The 20,672-nt window shown below is 35.7% G+C and overlaps 1 protein-coding gene across 1 annotated transcript; it reads left to right on the plus strand.

The window, feature by feature from the left end:
• Nucleotides 1-10,642: 10,642 nt before the first annotated feature.
• On the plus strand, nt 10,643-17,183 carry LOC117407230 (SLIT and NTRK-like protein 1). The gene has a single exon (XM_034011964.3). The coding sequence runs from the start codon at nt 11,567-11,569 to the stop codon at nt 13,649-13,651; it is 2,085 nt and encodes a 694-aa protein (XP_033867855.2). The 5' UTR covers nt 10,643-11,566; the 3' UTR covers nt 13,652-17,183.
• Nucleotides 17,184-20,672: the final 3,489 nt, after the last annotated feature.

Consider the following 20,672-nt stretch of genomic DNA (forward strand, 5'->3'; position numbering starts at 1 on the left):
ATTTGTTGAGTCTTACATTGTGATCTAAAATCTAATATGCATTATGCTAATGACACAGATTCTTCTATTCACAAAGACCTCATTTTGATCTATGAATTGTTGGATCATTCAATTACCATATGCAATAGATTTCCATTAAATCTTTTTTATATAAGAATGTTCTGTAAGAATCTGTAAAGCAGCTGAGCCTAAGCTTGAACTGTTTAAGTAAAAGATATTGCCGTCTGACCTGTCTGTTACTTCTGTAGCAGTGTACATCTAGAAAGGGAGTTGACCACTTGTCACTGATGGCTTGAGTGGCATGTGTGGGTGACGTCAGGTTCAGGAAGCAGTAGTAAACACAGATGATACGGGGCTAAAACGGCCACAGCCGTGTCTTTATTAAATAACAAAACAAAACAGTTATACAAAACACAAAGAAACGGGCACATTGGCCAAAACAAAAAAGACACAAACAATTAAGCAGAACGAGTACCTACAAGGTCTCACAGCTGGTAGCAATCGTTTGTCTTCCTCTTACTCACAGTATCTTTCCACTATCCTCCTCTTAGCTCTCACCATCTTAATGAGCCAAGGCGGTCTCTTTATATCCTGTGGCTGGAGCCTTAACTACCCATTGATCAAACAATTACTATATTAAGGCTCCAGCCACATTCTCACAGGTTTATTTAAGAATGGGGAAGGAACCCCATCCTTGCCAAATAATAACAATAATGCCGGCTTTTCGCCGGTCACATAATAATAATTAATAATGACGGACGGTTTTCGTCCGCCTGCATAAAACACAATACAGTAATAATAATACAAATAAAAACATAATCACACATAAAATCTACACAAGGGGCGGGCACCCTGTCACACCAGTATATAACTGCTTTGTAATATTTGCATGAAGAATTGGCTTTGTAGGGTACAATAATGAAATAGCGTGAGGATAGTATAAATGCAATATGTATTGGATGTGTTGTCCATTTATTCTTGAACTTTGCTAGGCTGAAAAGATACCCCTTATCAGATGAGGAAAGGCTCCTGAGTCACCAAATAAACAGAACAATAATTTGGTGTTGGTTGTGATGGAATATGCTGTATACATTCTAAGTACTGTATGTCATTTTATAAGAGCAGTCCATATTAATAATATATGGGCAATAGTATAGTAAGAATATTGTAACAATAAGTATTGAATTGTATGTGTATATAATGTTTCAGCGATGTGCAGCCAGTCCCATTGGAACAGGCCCATCAGCCTAATGTGATTCCTGTGATTCATTGGTGGTGTAAAAAATCAAGACATTCAGTTCTCTTCCATGCTTTTTTTCTGAATGTGAAGGCCCACTTCACTATTATACAGTATTTGCTTTTGTGTTCATCTGTGTGTCTGTACAGTATTTCACTTCTGACTGACAAAGCAATGTATGTTAAACATAATACAAATATACACAGTCAAGTGGTCAGCTGTATTTCTGCTCTTACTCTCAGTTTTGCTATTGAAGAATTAGAGAGTGTCTGACCTAGTACGCCATTGAATTTCATATAGTCTGACTTTTACAAATGATGCCAAGATATTGCCATGCCTGAACAAAGAGCTCAATCAACCATGTTGAGTACTTACCTGGGGAAAACCTAATAAATCACTTCATTCCCTCGCTCTGAAGACCTTCATCTTGGATAGAAAAAAACAAATTCTAATCAGACAGACTGTCTTTAAATGAAAATTCACACCACCAATCTCGTTTTGCTTATAAAATATTCTGTAGGTGTCTATTAAACTGAATATGTAAAATAGTTCATTTCAAGTTCAGTGTTACCTTTCCCTTTCCACTATTCTAGAAAAATAAATGGATGGGGAAGTAACATTGAAAAATGTTTTGGCTTATGCCTTCCTAGAAATGAGTGGTTTATAGTTTTACAGTACCTTCTAATCTATTATTGAGGGTTTGAAATTATGGAAGCATTAATTGTATAGTACACAACATCAAAACTGGTGTTGAAAATTACTTTGATCTACTACTAAAAAAAATTTAATGGAGGAAATCTTTATAATTTACAAGGTACACTCATTGTACCTTGCTAAATAAAAGAAGCAAAAAAACTGTGAGGGCAATATTATTATTATTATTACCATCATTCCTAAAGTTGTAATTCTCTAAGGCTTCCTATACCCTACAAAAAATAAATAAATACATATTTTTAAAAAAATCATTTTGAGACGATAAACAATAGGCCATAACATTCCCTATTTTAATACAGTTTTAAATAACATACAGTATCTACCCTAACAAAAAAACACCCTGATACAGAAAGCAAAACAAATACAGATAACAGTGACGATTTAAGTACACAAGATCAATTACATGACAACTGGTACCATTTAGTGTTCAAAAGAATGCAGAAGCAAAGGCTATATCATGGTCGGTTTATATTGGGGTTCTCCTAATTTCAAAATAAAAACAAAAAGTATAATTACATGTATAGCATTACTGAAGGTTGAAAATAAATATAAATGGCATAGCAACATGTTTCTTTACTTCAAAATATAATATAGTGCAGATCCTCGCATTTTTTTGCAATTTTTAATTTACAGATAAATAAATGAAGCAGAGGTAATTACCCTTATTATTATTTATTTATTTAGCAGACACCTTTATCCAAGGTGACTTACAGAGACTAGGGTATGAACTATGCATCAGCTGCAGTCACTTACAATTACGTCTCACCCGAAAGACGGAGCACAAGGAGGTTAAGTGACTTGCTCAGGGTCGCTCAGTGGCCGAGATGGGATTTGAACTGCGGATCTAATGATTACAAGCCCCTTTCTTTAACCACTGGACCACACAGCCTCCTTAGAAACACATTAATATTTGGTAGAGCCACCTTTCACTGCAATAACAGCTTTAAGTCTTTTGGGGCAAGTATGTACCAGCTTTGCAATTTTCAAATAGTGCCACAGATTCTCAATGGGATTGAGGTCAGGACTTTGACTGGGCCACTGTAGGACATTCACCTTTTTGTTCTTGAGCCACTCCAATGTTGCTTTGGCCTTGTGCTTGGGATCATTGTCCTGCTGAAAGGTGAATTTCCTCCCAAGCTTCAGTTTTTTAGTGGACTGAAGCAGGTTCTCTTGCAGTATTTCCCTGTATTTTGCTCCATCCATTCTTCCTTCAATTTTAACAAGATGCCCAGTCCCTGCTGATGAGAAGCATCCCCACAGCATGATGCTTCCACCACCATACTTCACTGTAGGGATGGTGTGTCTTGAGGCATGGGCAGTGTTAGGTTTGCGCCACACATAGCGCTTTGAGTTTTGGCCAAAAAGCTCTATCTTGGTCTCATCTGACCACAAAACCTTTTCCCACATCGCAGCTGGGTCACTCTCATGCTTTCTGGCAAACTCCAGACGTGCTTTCAGATGGTACTTTTTGAGTAACGGCTTCTTTCTTGCCATCCTCCCATACAGGCCAGTGTTATGCAGAACTCTTGATATGGTTGGCTGGTGCACCATTACTCCACTCCCAGCCACTGAACTCTGTAGCTCCTTCAAAGTGATTGTTGGCCTCTGTGGCTTCTCTCACAAGTCTCCTTCTTGTTTGAGCACTGAGTTTTGAGGGATGGTCTTTTCTTGGCAGTGCCTGGGTGGTGTGATGCAGCTTCCACTTCCTAATTATTGATCCAACTGTGCTCACTGGGATATCCAAACACTTGGATATTATTTTGTACCCTTTCCCTAATCTATGCATTTGTATTACTTAATCTCTAACTTCTGTAGAATGCTCTTTGGTCTTCATTTTCCTTCAAATTCAGAGCCTGACCAATGATCCTTCAACAGTGGGGTTTTTATCTAGAAAATGTGACAGCAACTTTAATGGTTCACAGGTAGAGGCCAATGGTAAGGTAATTGTGTCCTCGTTAGGGCCATTTCTTTCATCAGTGTAAACTGGGAGCTTCCACAGCACAGGGGTTGAATACTTATGCAAGCAAGATATTTCAGTTTTTTTATTTTTCTTAAAAATATTTCCCAACATAATACCAATGTCACCTTACAATAATTGATTTTGAGTTTCAGTGTTTTAAAATAAAATATCAAACGGAACGAAATTTCAATGTACCATTTGTAATTCAGTAATATGAGAGAATTGGTCAGGGGTCTGAATACTTTTGCAAGGCACTGTATATATATATATATATATATATATATATATATATATATATATATATATATATCTGTAGGACCGTAAAACAGGTAAAAAGAGTCCAGCATCTTTCTAAAGAGTCCAGCACTTGGAAATTACGATAAAAAAAACAAAATGAGAGACGAGCTAGCCTTATCTCTATGACAACCAGAGAGATAAAGTGAGGGCCCTGTTCTTTTGGGTTAACTCCAAAAATTACTGATGTGAGACTTTAATGTGTTATTTATATTTAGATATATGTATGTAAGTTGTAAATAATCTCAAGGTCAGGAAACCGCCATTCTTTGTTGGAGTTTGGTTAGGCAGTTGGAGGAAAAAGAGAACTTGCAGTAACAACTTTAACCAAAACCTCCAAACAACTTCCAGCAAAACACCCAAAAATTAATAAATGTTGAAGAAAGCTAAAATATTATTTAAAGAACTTAAAGAGAAACTCCATTGATTGGATTGTCATTGAAGAAAAGAACATTAACACAAAATAATAGACAGGAAAGGACAGCTATTATGTATTTATTTATCTATTTTTGTATTCTTTTTTAACATATACATTTGGGAACATAACAAGTACCTTAATCATAATATCTGCATCTTTCATATAAGAAAATGTAAGATCTAAGAATTGATGGCAAGACATATTGGGTAAGATACTGTATAATGGCATTATTTTGTTTGCTCTATATACTTTAATGTATAATTACTAAATAGGTTTGCAATGGTCACATCTCAGTTGTATTTGACATTAAAGGGTACATAAGGACCTTTTTATTTTATTGTGTTCCCATGTGTTGCTACACATATGTAACAGATGGATTTATCAGTTAGCAGGAGGATGATGGGAAATGTAGTTCTGAGAGGTCCATGCGGGTACATGGGCAGCCATCTTGAGGCAGGGAATGCAATTTAAAAGTTTTAAAAAATGGGAACATGTAACAATATAAAGTAAAAAGGTCCTTATGAACCCTTTAAGCAAGATAATTAAAGCCTAATTAGATCTGATGGCATCATATCATCTCTTTTTCCAAATGTGTTGACAGTTATTACCTAAGGGTAAAAAGACGTTTCTATTTCTGAATCAACCTTTATCTGTTATTTAAACTACTGTAAAGATCAATGTTAAAAAAAAAAAAAAAACATTCACATGTGACAGCTGAATATAATTAAACAAGGCATACCTTTACTGGAATCTGACTGTCAAACCTGCTCTGTCATTATTCATAACAACTTGGAATTTAATTATTTTAGTTTCATCTTCCTACCAGATTTGTACCATAGGGAATGCAGCTTGAATTTAATGGCTACAGTATTCTTGGTCAATTGTATAAGTTGCACTGGTCCTAGATCTGTATTACAAAAGAAATACCTAAAAGCATATTTTATATATTAAATCAATCGGTAGTAAAGAAGATTGTGAGATTTTCCCTTCTATTTTCCTTCTCGGTGAACACTTATTTTCTCTGCATTTTTAGTAGAGCAGTGCTGTTGTTATTATGCTGCAGTGTTAGGATCTGGCTGGGTTCTACTAACACACATGGTTACTTCTGGAAACGATTGGAAGAAAAATATAATTTTGATAGTTTTCCATGTTAGACACTGAAGATAAAAGTTAGTTCTCGAAATAGTGAGTAGTTGTTTCTTGATGTGACCTAGATGAAAAGAAATGCACAGTCCTTTTTTCAGATATTAGTTTGGTTAATTCAATATATGCAATCGTTCTCCCAGTACAGAGCAAGCAGATTAAACAACATACAGAAACAAGCTCATTAATACCCATTTGCACCTGGGTTTTTCCCTCCCCGTTTCTTTGTAGGTCCAATCACCACGGGACAGCACCCTGTGGGTACACCTGAGGAGGGTCTCATATGCAGAAAAAATGACGTGTCGTATGCTAAAGTGATCTAAAGGTTGCTATTGCAGAAAGTAAACTGGTTCTAGCTTGTTTGTGTTTATGTTTTGTACTTTTGTGTTCTCACACTACGCCTAAACTTATGCTACCTTGGTGTGTTCTTTTGTGTTTTCACACTACGCCTAAACTTATGCTACCTTGGACGTATTTGTCCCTCCAGCACTGGGTGACTGTGGTTTCTTCAGCTGCTAAACTGCTGCTGTTGTTCTATGCACAGATTTGTGGGTTCAGACAATTTCTGCCGTCATCACGATCTCATGCAGTCTTGCACTTATCAGTTTCTCATACCTTCTCTGCCACTTTTTCTGCAAAACTAACAGTGTACAAAACTGCAAATAATTGCATCTTATATTGTGTTAATTCTTCGTTTTCCATGTTCTCCAACAGACACCAAAATAGAATTACCTTTTTCTGTTAAGTAGTGCCATTTATGAACAATACAACAGACTTAAGCCATCCTTTTCCATAGAAAACTGGACATTTGTACTCTAATAAAATCTTTAAAAACCCCAAATCTAAACACACATATTGAGTTATGGTCTCTATATACACTAGAGAAAAAAAAAAGTTTTGTACTGAATCAATACCCCCAAATTGTAAGCTATAAAACCAAATTCTTTGGCCGTTTAGAACAGAAACTTCATTCATTATGTATTCAGTATTCTTGAGCAAATTCAAGTACAGAGAACTAGCTCATAGGCAATGGACATTCAAGGGATTGTGGGCAATATTTTCCCAGCACTAGTTGCCTACATGCCACATACGTGTCCACTTTTACAGAGAGAGGACAATACTGTAATGGAATTTGAATACAAATACAAACAATTTTTGGGCAATACAAAAGGAAGTTTGGGTGGACAGCTGCATAACACTATGTTCTCCATATTGGTACATTCAGTCATCACTTTTGGCAGTGTTACTAATTTGCACAGTCTTGGATACAGAAGCTGATTGAAACTGACTTTAACTGTGTATATATATATATATATATATATATATATATATATATATATATATATATATATATATATATATATATATATATATGTGTGTGTGTGTGTGTGTGTGTGTGTGTGTGTGTGTGTGTGTAACAGGTGCCATTTAGGAAGACATTAATCAGTCCCTTGAGCTACTGCTTTTTTAAAAGAGAAAGGTTATACTGAACATTATACCATCAGTATGTGGTGTAGCTGTCAGTGTATCTAAGGAAAGGGCTTATTATAGTAGTTATGTATCTTTACATTATTTTCTTTAAAACATTTTAGATTAAAAATATTAAATCAGGTTACAATTGTGTTAATGGAGCTTACACAAACAGTTTTGCATTTCTATAGTGGAAATATTTCATTTGAGTTGAGTTATTTACAACACTATTACAGAGAGTTAATTTTAGTCATAAGCACCTTAATTAATCAGCAAGTCACTTTCCTCATCTATGGTTTTAATAGTTATAGATTGAATTTGCATTGGAATCATGTTTAATGTTTTATTCAAGACACACTACTCAACAAAAATGAAAGGAGCCATATTTCAAACTTTAATTTTCCCAAAATGTGAGTATTTTAAGAGAGCGCTTTTTACACCCTGATATTAAGAAATAAATTAACATGAGACCCATGGAAATCAAAATCAAACAGTGGAAATTACCCATTTTAATGCCTGAGTATCGAGTATGGACTCCTCTGGTGTAGAAACAATCTCTACATTGAGGGGCATGCATCTAATCACGCAGTGGATGATGTCTAGGGGGATTATGTCCAATTCTTCCGGCAGTTCAACACCAAGCTCTCTGTTGTCACATGGATTGTTACAGTGCTGACAGACACAACCTCCTATAAGATCCTAAAGGTGTTCTGTAAGACTATGGTCTGGACTTCTTGCTGGCCAGTCCATAACCTCTATAGTCTTCTGCTCAATATAATCCATGACTATCCTGGCAGAATGACAACCAGCAGTATCTTACATCAGGACAAACTGTGGACCAATTGCACCTGCAGATACTCTTACTAAAGGGACCAAGACAGTGCCTATGTACAGTAGAGCTCTGAATCCTTCCCTTGAAAACACAATTAAATCTGTGCAACCTTCAATGCAGATGCCTTCCTACAACCTACAACAGAGCTACATGTCTTTGGTTTACCAAGATTCCAGTATTTGGACATCTCTGGTAGTCTGGACCAGTCAAAATGTGCCGTCTATCGCCACCTGGCATCATTAAAATCCAGGATTCGCACACCAACTACATCAAAAGTCTACCTGGTGAATGCTTTACAACTTTTTTTTTTTTAGTGCATGTTTATGGTGTTTATGTTGTTTGTGCCATACATCTTTTGGCATAGCGTACATGTTTAAGTACATTGGTACTAAAAAGGATAGGGATGATGGTCCTACTCTTTCGCTGTACAGTTGACAAATAGTACACTAATCTATCGCGTATCCGCCCATCACATATATGCACTAACCGTTTATCCGCCATGATCAATCTCTTCAGCTACGTTAGTTTATTAATTAAATAGAGAAGATTAGTTCAGATATTGTAGATCCTGCCAAAGTTTTCGTACACTGTGTTGTATGTGCTCTGTGCGCTGCTATTGCTAGTAGTGTCACGTGAGCTGTTCATTGCGTTGATATGTAAAAAAATCCTGTTTGCCTGCGAACTTCAACCTCCATCTCGATCACCTGCTTGTCACTCAGCAGCGAATGCATGCGCCCACACGGCAGACGGCTACTCTGTCACAAGCATTAATACCCTGTATCTTACTAAACAAGGGATATAGGGGAGCTCCCCAATAAAAGCTGAATCGCAAAACAATAATTGCGTGAATATGTGTATAATGGTACTTAAAACAGGATACATTCATCCGTTTTTTTTACATATCCGCCCTTACTCTGGTCCCACCTCAGTCGGATATGCAACAGATTACTGTATCTGATTTTCATAGCCTTGACAGAGAAAGTGTGTTACCTAAAATAGTACGGTCATTAATATATTAAAAAAAAAACAGTATTGACAATTGTGGAAGGTGTTTCTATTTTTGGCAGGTGTTCTTATGTTTATCTGTATCTGGTTTATTTGAGTACTGAAACACTGTGATAAACATTAAAATAGGGACATAACCACTAGACCACTGTGAACCTGTGAAAAACAAACAAAGCAACTGATCTTGATGTTCTATGCACAGCAATGTTTTGTGGCAAGGCATTTTCATGTGAAGTAAAAAAGATCAGAAAAGAGCAGAAACCCCCTTCTCCCTTCCCCCTTCCCCCTTCCTCCTCTCATTCACCGCCCACACTCAGGACTAACACACCAGCTCACATAGAGGTTCCCAGACACAAAGCAGCACAGTGACATTACTCTGTCTCATTGAGAGATAGATCGATTATCAGTCTAAACAGCCTCTGTCTTAACCTGTGGTCTTGTACATGTTATGCCTTCTGGACACAATGTACTAGAATACTATTCACTTATAATGGAGGAACATAATTCCATTGAGGGACCTTGTTCACAAAAAAAAAAAAAAAAAAAAAAATGTCATTGAACAGCTGCTTTCACAGTAAATAAAATCCCTTTTAATTCCTTGTTCTGCAAATTCCAAAGCATTTCAACTAAAATCTAAAGATAAAGATGCGGATACAGGTATGAGTTTAATTACACAAAAATGAGTAGGCCTATACAAATGATAAAAATTGGTTGAATATGTACTGTATAAAATAATTGTTTATAATCCTATCATACAGTGTAATTTGAAAAGTTTTTAATTGTATTGCTCACTGTCCCCATTTGAATATAGCTCATAACTCCCGTGTCTTTACATAGACAGTATAAGCTTTTCGAAGAATTCATGCTGTGCAATATATTAACAGCATAACCCTTATCTTCTTGTAATAGCACGTTGACATAATGACAATATTATTATTGTTTTTTGCTCTAGCTGCAGGGGTTTACATAACATACACGTACTATCTATAAACGTACTGCAGGCAGGTTAATTCTCAATACCATACTACGCATTCGTTACAGTTTTAAGCTTCTATACACTTGTTTTTAAATAAGCAGAAATGGGGAATAATGCTACTAATCTAGCTATGGCAAAACCGCTAACAAAACGAGAATTTGCATACAATCGAATTATATTAAGGGGATTAACTCGTCACTGGGAAAGCGAGGTAGTATTCGTTGTGACAAAAGAAATGCGTAGAAATATTTGTAAAATATTCTGTTTCGAGACTTTACTCGTTAAATTATGTTGGATGAAATTATATTAAGAAAATAAGTTCTAATAATATTAGCGTTTAGTAATTTATAAACATAACGAAACCATTATCCAGTAACTGTACTGAGGACAGTGCATGCAAATACCCAGTATAACTATTTCTGATATTTATAATTAGGCTTTACTTTTAGCTTTACCACATTAATACTTTCTGACTGATTAATGTACATATTCACATTAATGCAATCACTACAATATTATAACACTCTGGTTCCTTTCATATTTTGTTATTTATATTTGTATAACTAGTTGATTGTTTTTGTACTACTGCTTCAACCCACGGTTTTAAAAGTAAGTCCTGCATAATCCAGTTGCTAAAATGCTACTTGATAAAACAAAAATGGCGTTTGTTATAATTACCTTCATCTGCAACTCGCACGCCTCTTGGATATTGTAAACGTATTCTTTCTAAACATGAAAACTATCAGCACCTGTATCTAGATGCTAAAGGTACAGAGGTGAGGAAACTTATTAAAAAAAACAGTTCAAAGTAATCCGTTTAGGATAAGCGTCTAAACAGATCGGCAGCTTTTAATGCGAACATTTTTTTAACGCTTGCCCTGTACGTGGATTGATTTTTTTTTTTTTTTTTTTTTTTCCAGCATTCCCTCAGCAGATGGATTTTTGCCATTGCAGCTCAGCAGAGGGTGTCAGATCTAGAGAGCACCAGGCTGGAACGAACAGAGCATCTTAGCAACCCTGTTTGTAATTCAAAAACACAAAAAGAGAGCAAGAGAAACAGAGAAAGAAACGGAAAGATGCAAGGATTGCGGATTTTTTGCAATGTATTGTGATCAGCAGTAAATCTTTCATCTGGGGCGTGATTTCAGCACCAAGGGGGAAAGAACAGCACCTACCGAAAGCACCGCACAGAGAGAAAAACATGATTTTTAAATTTTGCAAGGTCAGTCAATATCCAACCAAACAAAATGTGCTTGAAGACGTTGTATTTTTCTTTTTTGTCTACTACGTTGCTGGGTTATGTTGTTAAAACAAAGATGTTTGCTTAGGGTAACGTCTATTGTGATATTGTGAACAAACTGTCCATACTACATGTCTGAACATAGACATGCATGGATATGATAAGTGACTAATCTGGGATCTTTTAGGTGGGTAACATTTAAAAATCACTGAACAGGCAATGCTATTGTAAATTTCATTCATGTCTTGAATTCGGGAATTAATTGTTCTTTTTGAAAATGCTGCCTTGGATTTTGTTGCTGAAGGCGACTCTTTGTGTTGCTATTGGAAATGTTACAAGGGACGTTTGTAAAGAGGGTATCTGTTCATGCAATGAGATAGAAGGCGATTTGCACATCGACTGCGAAAAAAGGGGATTTTCTAATCTGCAGCATTTAACTGGCCCAAGTTCACAGTTCTATCATTTATTGTTACACGGAAATTCCCTGACTAGGTTGTTCCCCAATGAGTTTGCTAACTTTTACAATGCTGTCAGCTTAAATCTGGAAAACAACGGTTTGCACGAGATTGTTCCAGGGGCTTTTCTTGGACTGCAGTTAGTTAAACGACTGCATATAAATAACAATAAGATCAGATCCTTCAGGAGGAGCACGTTTTTGGGCTTGGATGACCTGGAATACCTACAAGGTGATTTTAATTTGTTACGGGATATTGACCCAGCAGTCTTTAGGGACCTAAATAAACTGGAGGTTCTGATTTTAAACGACAACCTTATCAGCGCACTTCCCACTGATGTGTTTCAGCATGTACCAATAACCCACCTCGACCTGCGAGGAAACAGAATTAAAACTTTACCTTACGAGGGAGTCCTGGAGCAAATACCAGGAATTGCTGAAATTCTTTTGGAGGATAACCCATGGGACTGCAATTGTGAGCTCGTGTCTCTGAAGGAATGGCTTGAAAATATCCCTAGAAATGCTTTGATCGGGAGGGTACTGTGTGAGGCCCCTACGCGATTGCAAGGAAACGATTTAAATGAAACATCAGAGCATGAGCTGTGCCCCTTAAAAAACGGAATTGACTCCAGTTTGATTGCACCTCCCACAGAAGAAGAGACCAGTGACCCTGGACCTATTCCAACCCCCTTCAAAATAAACGGAGTAACGGTGACTCCAACTACAGCGTCTAGAAATAAGGGGCGTCCAAAATCACGTGGAAACTGGCAGCTGAAAACCAGACCCACAGTGAGAATGGCAACAGTTAATGGAAAGAATGTGCAGTTATATAATGAACAATGCCCACTGACATGTAGCTGTGAACTAATTGATTCTGATCAGGGACTGAAAGTTAATTGTAAGGACAGACAATTAGAAAGTTTAGCTGATTTAAAGCCGAAGCCTATTAACGTCCAAGACCTGAATCTTAGGGACAACAGTGTACATACTATCAAAAAATCCTACTTCCTAGAGTATAAAAACCTTCATCTTCTTGATTTGGGGAACAACGTCATTAAGGTTATAGAGAACAGTACTTTTCAAAATCTCACTGAGCTGAGATGGCTTTACATAGATAAGAACTACCTGGATACCCTTATTGCCGAAATGTTTACAGGATTGCTAAATCTGGAATATCTCAACTTGGGATATAACTCTATACAGTGTATCATGCCTGGCACATTCAAGTCAATGCCAAACCTAAGGGTTTTAATTCTGAACAATAACATTTTAAAATCGTTGCCCTTGGATGTGTTTGCTGGTGTTACTTTATCAAAAATCAGCCTAAATAACAATTATTTTACATTTCTTCCTGTAACTGGTGTTTTAGACCAGCTTCTATCCATTATACAAATTGATTTGCATGGGAATCCATGGGATTGTTCGTGTAATATTGTGCCTTTCAAACAATGGACTGAAAGGCTTGGATCAGATGTTATTGTGAGTGACTTAAAATGCGAATCCCCAGAAGAGTTCTGGACAAAGGATTTCAGATTCCTAAGAAATGATCTTATGTGCCCGCATCTTTATGAAAAAATCTTTCCCACGTCTCTGTCTAAAAACAGCACCGCTGCCGTGGATACGGGGACTCGCTCTAATTCGTACCTCGAAACAAGCAGAGTGTCTATATCTGTACTGGTTCCTGGGCTGCTGCTTGTTTTTGTCACTTCTGCATTTACCGTTGTGGGAATGCTGGTCTTTATTCTTCGAAATCGCAAAAGATCAAAAAGAAGAGATGCAAACTCTTCCGCGTCTGAGATAAATTCCTTACAGACAGTATGCGACTCCTCATACTGGCATAGTGGGGCTTATAATGCAGATGGACCCCACAGAGTTTACGAATGTGGCACCCACTCACTTTCAGATTAGAAGTACAGCTCTTAGTGGGCACATTGATACAGGAAGACAAGGTTCATAAACGATCATATGTACAAAGTAATGGGTTGTCACAGATTTTAAAAAAAAATCGTTAAATGCTTAGTGCTTCATATAATAGCAATGTTGGCTAGCTGTTCATGCACCAATTTACTGTATTGCCGATGATAAATGATCTGAAATCGAAGCAACTGTAAAATATGTAAAGACCTACTCTCATACAAATAATGCTGCAACAAGGAGGGACATCAGCCCCATACGAAGACTCAGACAGCAAAGCTGCACGAACGCATGAATGTAATGTAAATAAGTGACAACTATAATCAAACTCTGCATGACCGGCATGATTTCAACAAACCACTGGGACTCATGGTCATATGAAAACATTCATCAATGTTATACATCTATATAAATATATTATTCAAAGTGCCAATTCTCTATTTTTGTGGAGAACGCAGTACTACATTTGTATCTCTATTGTTTTAAATTGTAAAAAAATCAGTATATGCATGTTTTTATATTATTATCATCATCTGATTGTTAATGGGTTTCAGTATTAATTACGCCTCGTGAAGATTGAAAGATTTATCTGACGAAGCATCTCCATCTGAATGTAACAGTTTTAATCCTTATCGTGTGCCAATTGTGTGTACATTCAGAGAAGCAGATGCAGTTAAGCATGACCAATTAATGTCGCTCGAGTGCTTATGCTGCAACAGTAATGTTGTAAAATTGTCCGCGCTGTTGTGTTAATAATAAAACAAAACGTAAATTGGCTAAGAACAATATTCAAGGTTTTTATAATGGCATATTTTTTCAAAATTAAAGTGTTTTCAACTAAATCGACTGCTTTGGGATTTTTATACAACCAGTAGCATATTTACTTTTGTGTTACGAATTTTATTTTATTTATTTATTTATGTTTTAATGTTTTTTTTTGTTTTTGTTTTTTTTTACATGCTAATGGAGCTAGCCTCAAGCTTTATTGAACCCCCTTCCCAATGATTCACACTAGCACATAATGCACATAATTTAATCCGAATTAGATTTTAGTTTTTAGGATCCTTCTCATTTGGCATAACTTCACTTTCTACTGGTCAGCACTTCAGACAGATTAGTTTTACATTTAACTTGGTGCGTACCAATTCATTCATTTTAAATACGACTCCCACAATCCTCAAAACTGCATCATCATCATCATCATCATCATCATCATCATCAGTATAATAATAATAATAATAATAATAATAATAATAATAATAATAATAATAATAATAATAATAATAATATAGTATGTTAATTATTTTAAGGTGATGGATTAGTTAGATAGCTGTTGATAGTATAAAGCTATGTCTTAAATTCACAATTGAACATTGCTTATATATCTTCAAAGTTACCCATACTCATACATGATGCAATTTACATGGAACTCCCATGGAACCACACTGGCAAATTAATAAATACATGCGAATACTAATTCAATGCAAACCACAAGCACATTTCTTTATCAATAATATTCACCTTGTGACTTCTCTTTTTATCTACAAAGACCTTGAGTCCAAGTCAGAAACAGCAGGGTAAAAGGAAATGTGGAAAGTGTAGTCTTATTGAGTGGTTAATCAATGGCAACATGTTATGCATTAACTAACAATGTCTTACTCACGCAGTGTCTGACGCTAATGCATTTTTCTTCTAAAACAAGGATTCATTGGTGTCTGTTTACCACATTCTTACATGCAATAGCCTGGTGCCCTGTATGTATTTTTCTTTGCTGTCCTGTTTGTTAAAATAAATCAAAGGTAGTGTCAGCTGCCGCAACACCTATTCTTCCTTCCTTAATGCCTTCTTAACACTCTGTGACACAGCAGACATAATCCTCTTACTACACGTAGCAGTACTGTCATGTGCAAGAATAGCTGCATAGCTGTCAAGGGAAGCAGTGCAATCATGTAAACAAGTGAAACACGTGGATCTCTTTCTCTGTCTCTTTTCTTCACCAATGTACTCCGCCTAATGAAAAGCTCAGGAGAGTAAGTAAATACAAGTAGCTTTATGCAAATTTCAACAGTACAAGAGCCAATCAAATCGCGTGAAAGTTGCCAAAGGCTTTTACATTCACAGTGTTTTAAAAGTCAGAGTACAGCAGATAGATAGATAGATAGATAGATAGATAGATAGATAGATAGATAGATAGATAGATAGATAGATAACATACAATATAGAATAAAATAAAATAAATGCATCAATAAACTCAATACCATGATGCCTAAATGTTTAAATAGAAAGGTATAGTAGATTGTTACACCATTAACTATGTAATAGATGACATCACAAGCACATTCATATATTTTAATAGAAAATGTTGTTACTATAGGCTACGTGGTCCAGTGGTTAAAGCAAAGGGCTTATAACCAGGAGGTCCCCAGTACAAATCCCAGCTCAGCCACTGACTCATTGTGTGACCCAGAGCAAGTCAATTAACCTCCTTGTGCTCCGTCTTTCGGGTGAGACCTCCACTGTTTTCTAACACACTTTCCCTTGATAAAATGATGTTGAAAAGTTGGTTCTTTTAAACCAAAATATGGAACTAATCCTATAGAAACACTTGGTAATATCAAAAGTGGCAAAATAATGTGGCTTTTAAAATAGTCTTATGACATTTTAAATATAATGTGGCAAAAAAAGCAACAGTGATAAAAAAGATAACTGATGTTTTTTGGATATTATGTGGCATTATTATTAAAAAAATGAAATGATAAGGCTGCAGTAGGTTGGCACTTTTTAAAACTCGGCATATGAGTAGTGGTGCCATATTTTATTGATCATGTTATTTCTGCCTAATCTAGACCACAGGTTCTCCCAGTGGCCCAATGACTCACTTTTGAAAGTATGCACATTTTTCTTTAAATTGATTAGTTGTTAAAAACTTATAAATCAGCATGCGTGTTTGTATCTTAGCAGTTACTCTACAAATGTACACACATTACATAAAAACGGAGTACACATGTGTCATGTAAACTTTGTGAGATCTGTAATCTGCATTCAGCCAGGGGGTTTCCATCTCTTTCCAGGTTACTGATGATATGCATTGACAGGCTAATGATAAACAAGTCTGCCATAAACCTCTGCCTACAATATATCCGACCTTGGGAACATGGACAATGCCATGGGAATAAATGCTGTTGTTTGTTTTTTTTTCCTTTGGTTTGAATTTCAGCATTGACACCACAGATCTCGATAAATGCATACTGTATGTAGAACAACAGACAGCAACAATTACAAACATACTCTACAATAATGTAAGTGTATAATTTTAGGTTGAATATGGTGCTGCCTTTCTTAGTGCAGCACATACAGTATGGGCTAGATTCTTGAAAATATGTATTCCAAATCATTATTATCACTTTTGAGAAACAATCAGTAAATTCAAGCCATTATATTATTACTTTAGCTGTTTTGTTTTGGATTTGTAATTGACGTTTTATAATTACAGAAAAGGATTGCACTAGTGACAATTTGAAGTAAATAGCTCTGAGAAAAAAAAAGAATATATATATATATATATATATATATATATATATATAAAATAGTCTTCATTGTTTTGTTTTTAGATGAAGGTTAATAAAACATTCCAATGATTTTCCATTATATAATATTTGGTTTGATTTTAGTTGTTTTGTAGTTTTAGCTATGTATCATTTTATTTATTTTACACTTCAGGCAAAGTACCTTATCTTTTATACATTATGGAATATGCCTAGTGTATGTTTTATTAATATTTGGTTATACAGTATTTGGCAGGAATAAGTAAAATAATGCTTTTAAGATGGCATTGTAAACTTTATAGTTATGTAAAATATGATCATTTTGATACTGTTATCATGTGTATCATTGAGATGCTGTTTGCTGTCCTGTGTACTGAAATTAATTCCACCAAGAAACAGGTTTAACAAAATATATTATGAAAAATAACAAGATTAAACTATATTTCACCTCATTAAATGTTTCTCTGACTCACCCATTTATTCAATGGAAGGAGCCTCATGAATTACAGATTTACAAGGTGAAGTGTAAACTTAAGGCTTAGGCATTATTTAACAAAATGTGCACAGTACATAGGTTTGCATGTTGGTTGTAAATTGATCTAATGCACTAGATTGACATGATCCTGTATCACCTCCATTACCCCAGCTGTAAATCTTAAGAACATATACAATAAGCATGCTGTGTATGTATGTATGTATGTATTTATTTATTTATTTATTTATTTATTTAATTGCTTCTTTAATTATTTATGGTATTCACGGTATTCAATTAATCACTGCCAGAAGCAAACCACCAACATATTACAAATGGGAAAAGCAAAGCCTGTAACATTGAAAATGGACGTGCTGATGCTGGTAAAAAGACTAAGAATCAGCAGCCTGAAAAGGGTAACTTGTGTAACTCAAAGACAATGCTTTTCATCATTAGCTTTCATAAAAAAAAGAGTTTCAATCTTTCAGCCCTGACGTCTGTTTACTGATAAAAATTGATAGCATCTGCAGCTTGAACTTCAGCTGTGATGTAGCTAATTACATTAGCACAAAGAAAGCAGGCAATACCTAAGTACCTGGCCTACCTGGTGGAATATCCATCATTCTAGAAGGGTCCTCAATACTAAGTGAATGAAATCCAGCAAATAGTGAACTCTTAAATTGTTTTTCTGATAGGTTTATAGAAAGAGATAAACACGCCTAGCTTAAGACATTGGTGGTTTTCACTTGAGGTCAAACCTATCCAGCTGAGGACCACATAGTCGTACAACTGTAAGGTAAAGAAGTAAGGTGTTACCTAACTGGGAAACCTACCTTTTGGAGGTTTTGTTCATAGGCTTGTGTTGAACAGTGTTGATGACATTTGCAATGTGAGGCACCAACCACCACCTACTCACACTCCAGATCAGGCGAGTCTCTGTTTACTGTACTGGCTTGAATACATGTTCCAATTATTGTTTTATTATATAACTGTATTCCGATTACTTAAAAAATGAATTATTCTCTTTACATTTCATTTCATTAATGACATTTAATGTAAAAAGCCTGATAAGAAAAGTGACTGCAACACAATGGCTTAGAAACAGGGAAGATCATGATGTGTTAGAGTAAGTACATTTTTCTTTGATCTTGTCTAGGCACTTGTTCTATATGCCATTTTATCAGATTCTACGATGATGCATAAATACATCTACTGTCATAAAATCTCCCTTCAGCTATACAACTGATTTAAAATACACATTTTTAACATATTCGTGTCAAGATGACCATTTCTTATATTCAAGGTAGTTGAATATAAGAAACAAACAAAACAATACAAATTGAATCAGTGCTGCAAACAATACATTTTGTAAGGTTTGGGCCATATTTTCCACTATGCTCTATAAATAAGGAGAAGAGGAAAATCCAGGTCAATGTATCTAGCAGAGCTACATATGTCCTATCAACATATCTTAATAACCTGTTTACACAGACTCTCATGAGATATTAGAACTAAGGTGATCTTAAGCTAATATATGAACGAAAGAATATGTATGAAAGTGTATGCAGTGGGGTAGGCCAGTGACATTTTGGCAGTATCCCAACCCGAGAAAGTGGACAGAGCTGTATCAGCACATCACTGCTAGAGTAATCTCAATATATTTAAATCTGTTTATACATTTATTTCAAAATATACATAACAAATGCAGTATACAGTTGACATATACAACACCACCAGACTGCCACTAATAAAAATACTGAAGAATCATTAGCAAGCTGAGCTGGCTGTGTAGCTCAATCAATAAGCTGCTGTTTGTGGTCTCTAAGCTCAAAGCATGAAGCCCAACTGTTGAAAAATAAAAGACAAATGTTGTTTTAACTTGAGGTTCATATTACAGTAACACTGATGGTTGCATTGACTTAGAGGGCATGGGTAGCCCGAACTGCTTTTCATAAAACAAAACAAATATTCATAGTACTTGGTTAAAAAAAACGAATTTCAATGGAGTTGGTAGTATTGGCACATTATCAAATCTGTTTGTGCTATGTGGGAATCCTAGGGGAAATATTTAACACGCAGTTAAATGGAACCACCCTCGCACAAGTAGAACACTCCAGTTACATCAGTTGTAAACCCAGATAGCCATAATTAGAACATATCATTTTTAAAGTATAATTGTGCTACTATCATAGCGTAATACTTACATTTGTGTTGTAAACACAGACAGTCATTTTGCTTGTAACATGCTGCTGTCTCTAAGGACCCTTTATGCAGTGTGTTTAGAAGAACAGGATATGCGATCCCAATGACAACTTGAACGTTAGAGAGATTGAAGTTAACATATACAGTAAAGAAACATATTATGCTAAGTGGTTGTCACAGCAGGCTAATTTGCGAACTATTCATGGTCAGTTCTACAGGAGTTGCCAGCCTAAGTCACAGGCTAGATCTGCCAAAGTGTATTTATGTTAGTATGAGCCAGTGCCAACTTGTGAACATCTCTATTGCTGCCAGTACATAGTAGGTGTTCACTAAATGGTGCTGGTGCTTACAAAGTGTTACTTATGTCTTGGGCTGGCAACTAGAACTGAGGAGCTTCTGAACTCAAAAGACTTTTTGACACTAACACACAGTATTTCAGAGTAGTTTCAGTGTGAACCATTCAGAAGGATCTCAAACATCACCAGAAAATAAGCTACTTACTCTTTAAGCTAACAAAACTGGACTAATGCAACATCCAACACAAAAACCTTTATAAAAACAACTTTCAAAATTCTCACAGATATCACCATAATTACTTTTTTTTTTTTTTTTTAGCTCACACTTATATAAATATTTCCCACAAAATGTTTAATATTACAATAGTTAGATCCCACCATAGTAGTTCTCCAGTACTCAATTTTGTGAATAAGTTCTCAGGATGATGAGACCACCAAATATATGTCATTTGTACTGTAACTGAGCTATGAATTAGCCTTCTGTGACAATAATATGTTTT

The sequence above is a fragment of the Acipenser ruthenus genome, chromosome 8 (genome assembly GCF_902713425.1).
Source record: "Acipenser ruthenus chromosome 8, fAciRut3.2 maternal haplotype, whole genome shotgun sequence".
NCBI lineage: Eukaryota > Metazoa > Chordata > Actinopteri > Acipenseriformes > Acipenseridae > Acipenser > Acipenser ruthenus.

Excerpts from the sequence above, each read along its gene's own strand:
- LOC117407230 (XM_034011964.3), top strand. The coding sequence starts at position 11,567 with ATGCTGCCTTGGATTTTGTTGCTGAAGGCGACTCTTTGTGTTGCTATT.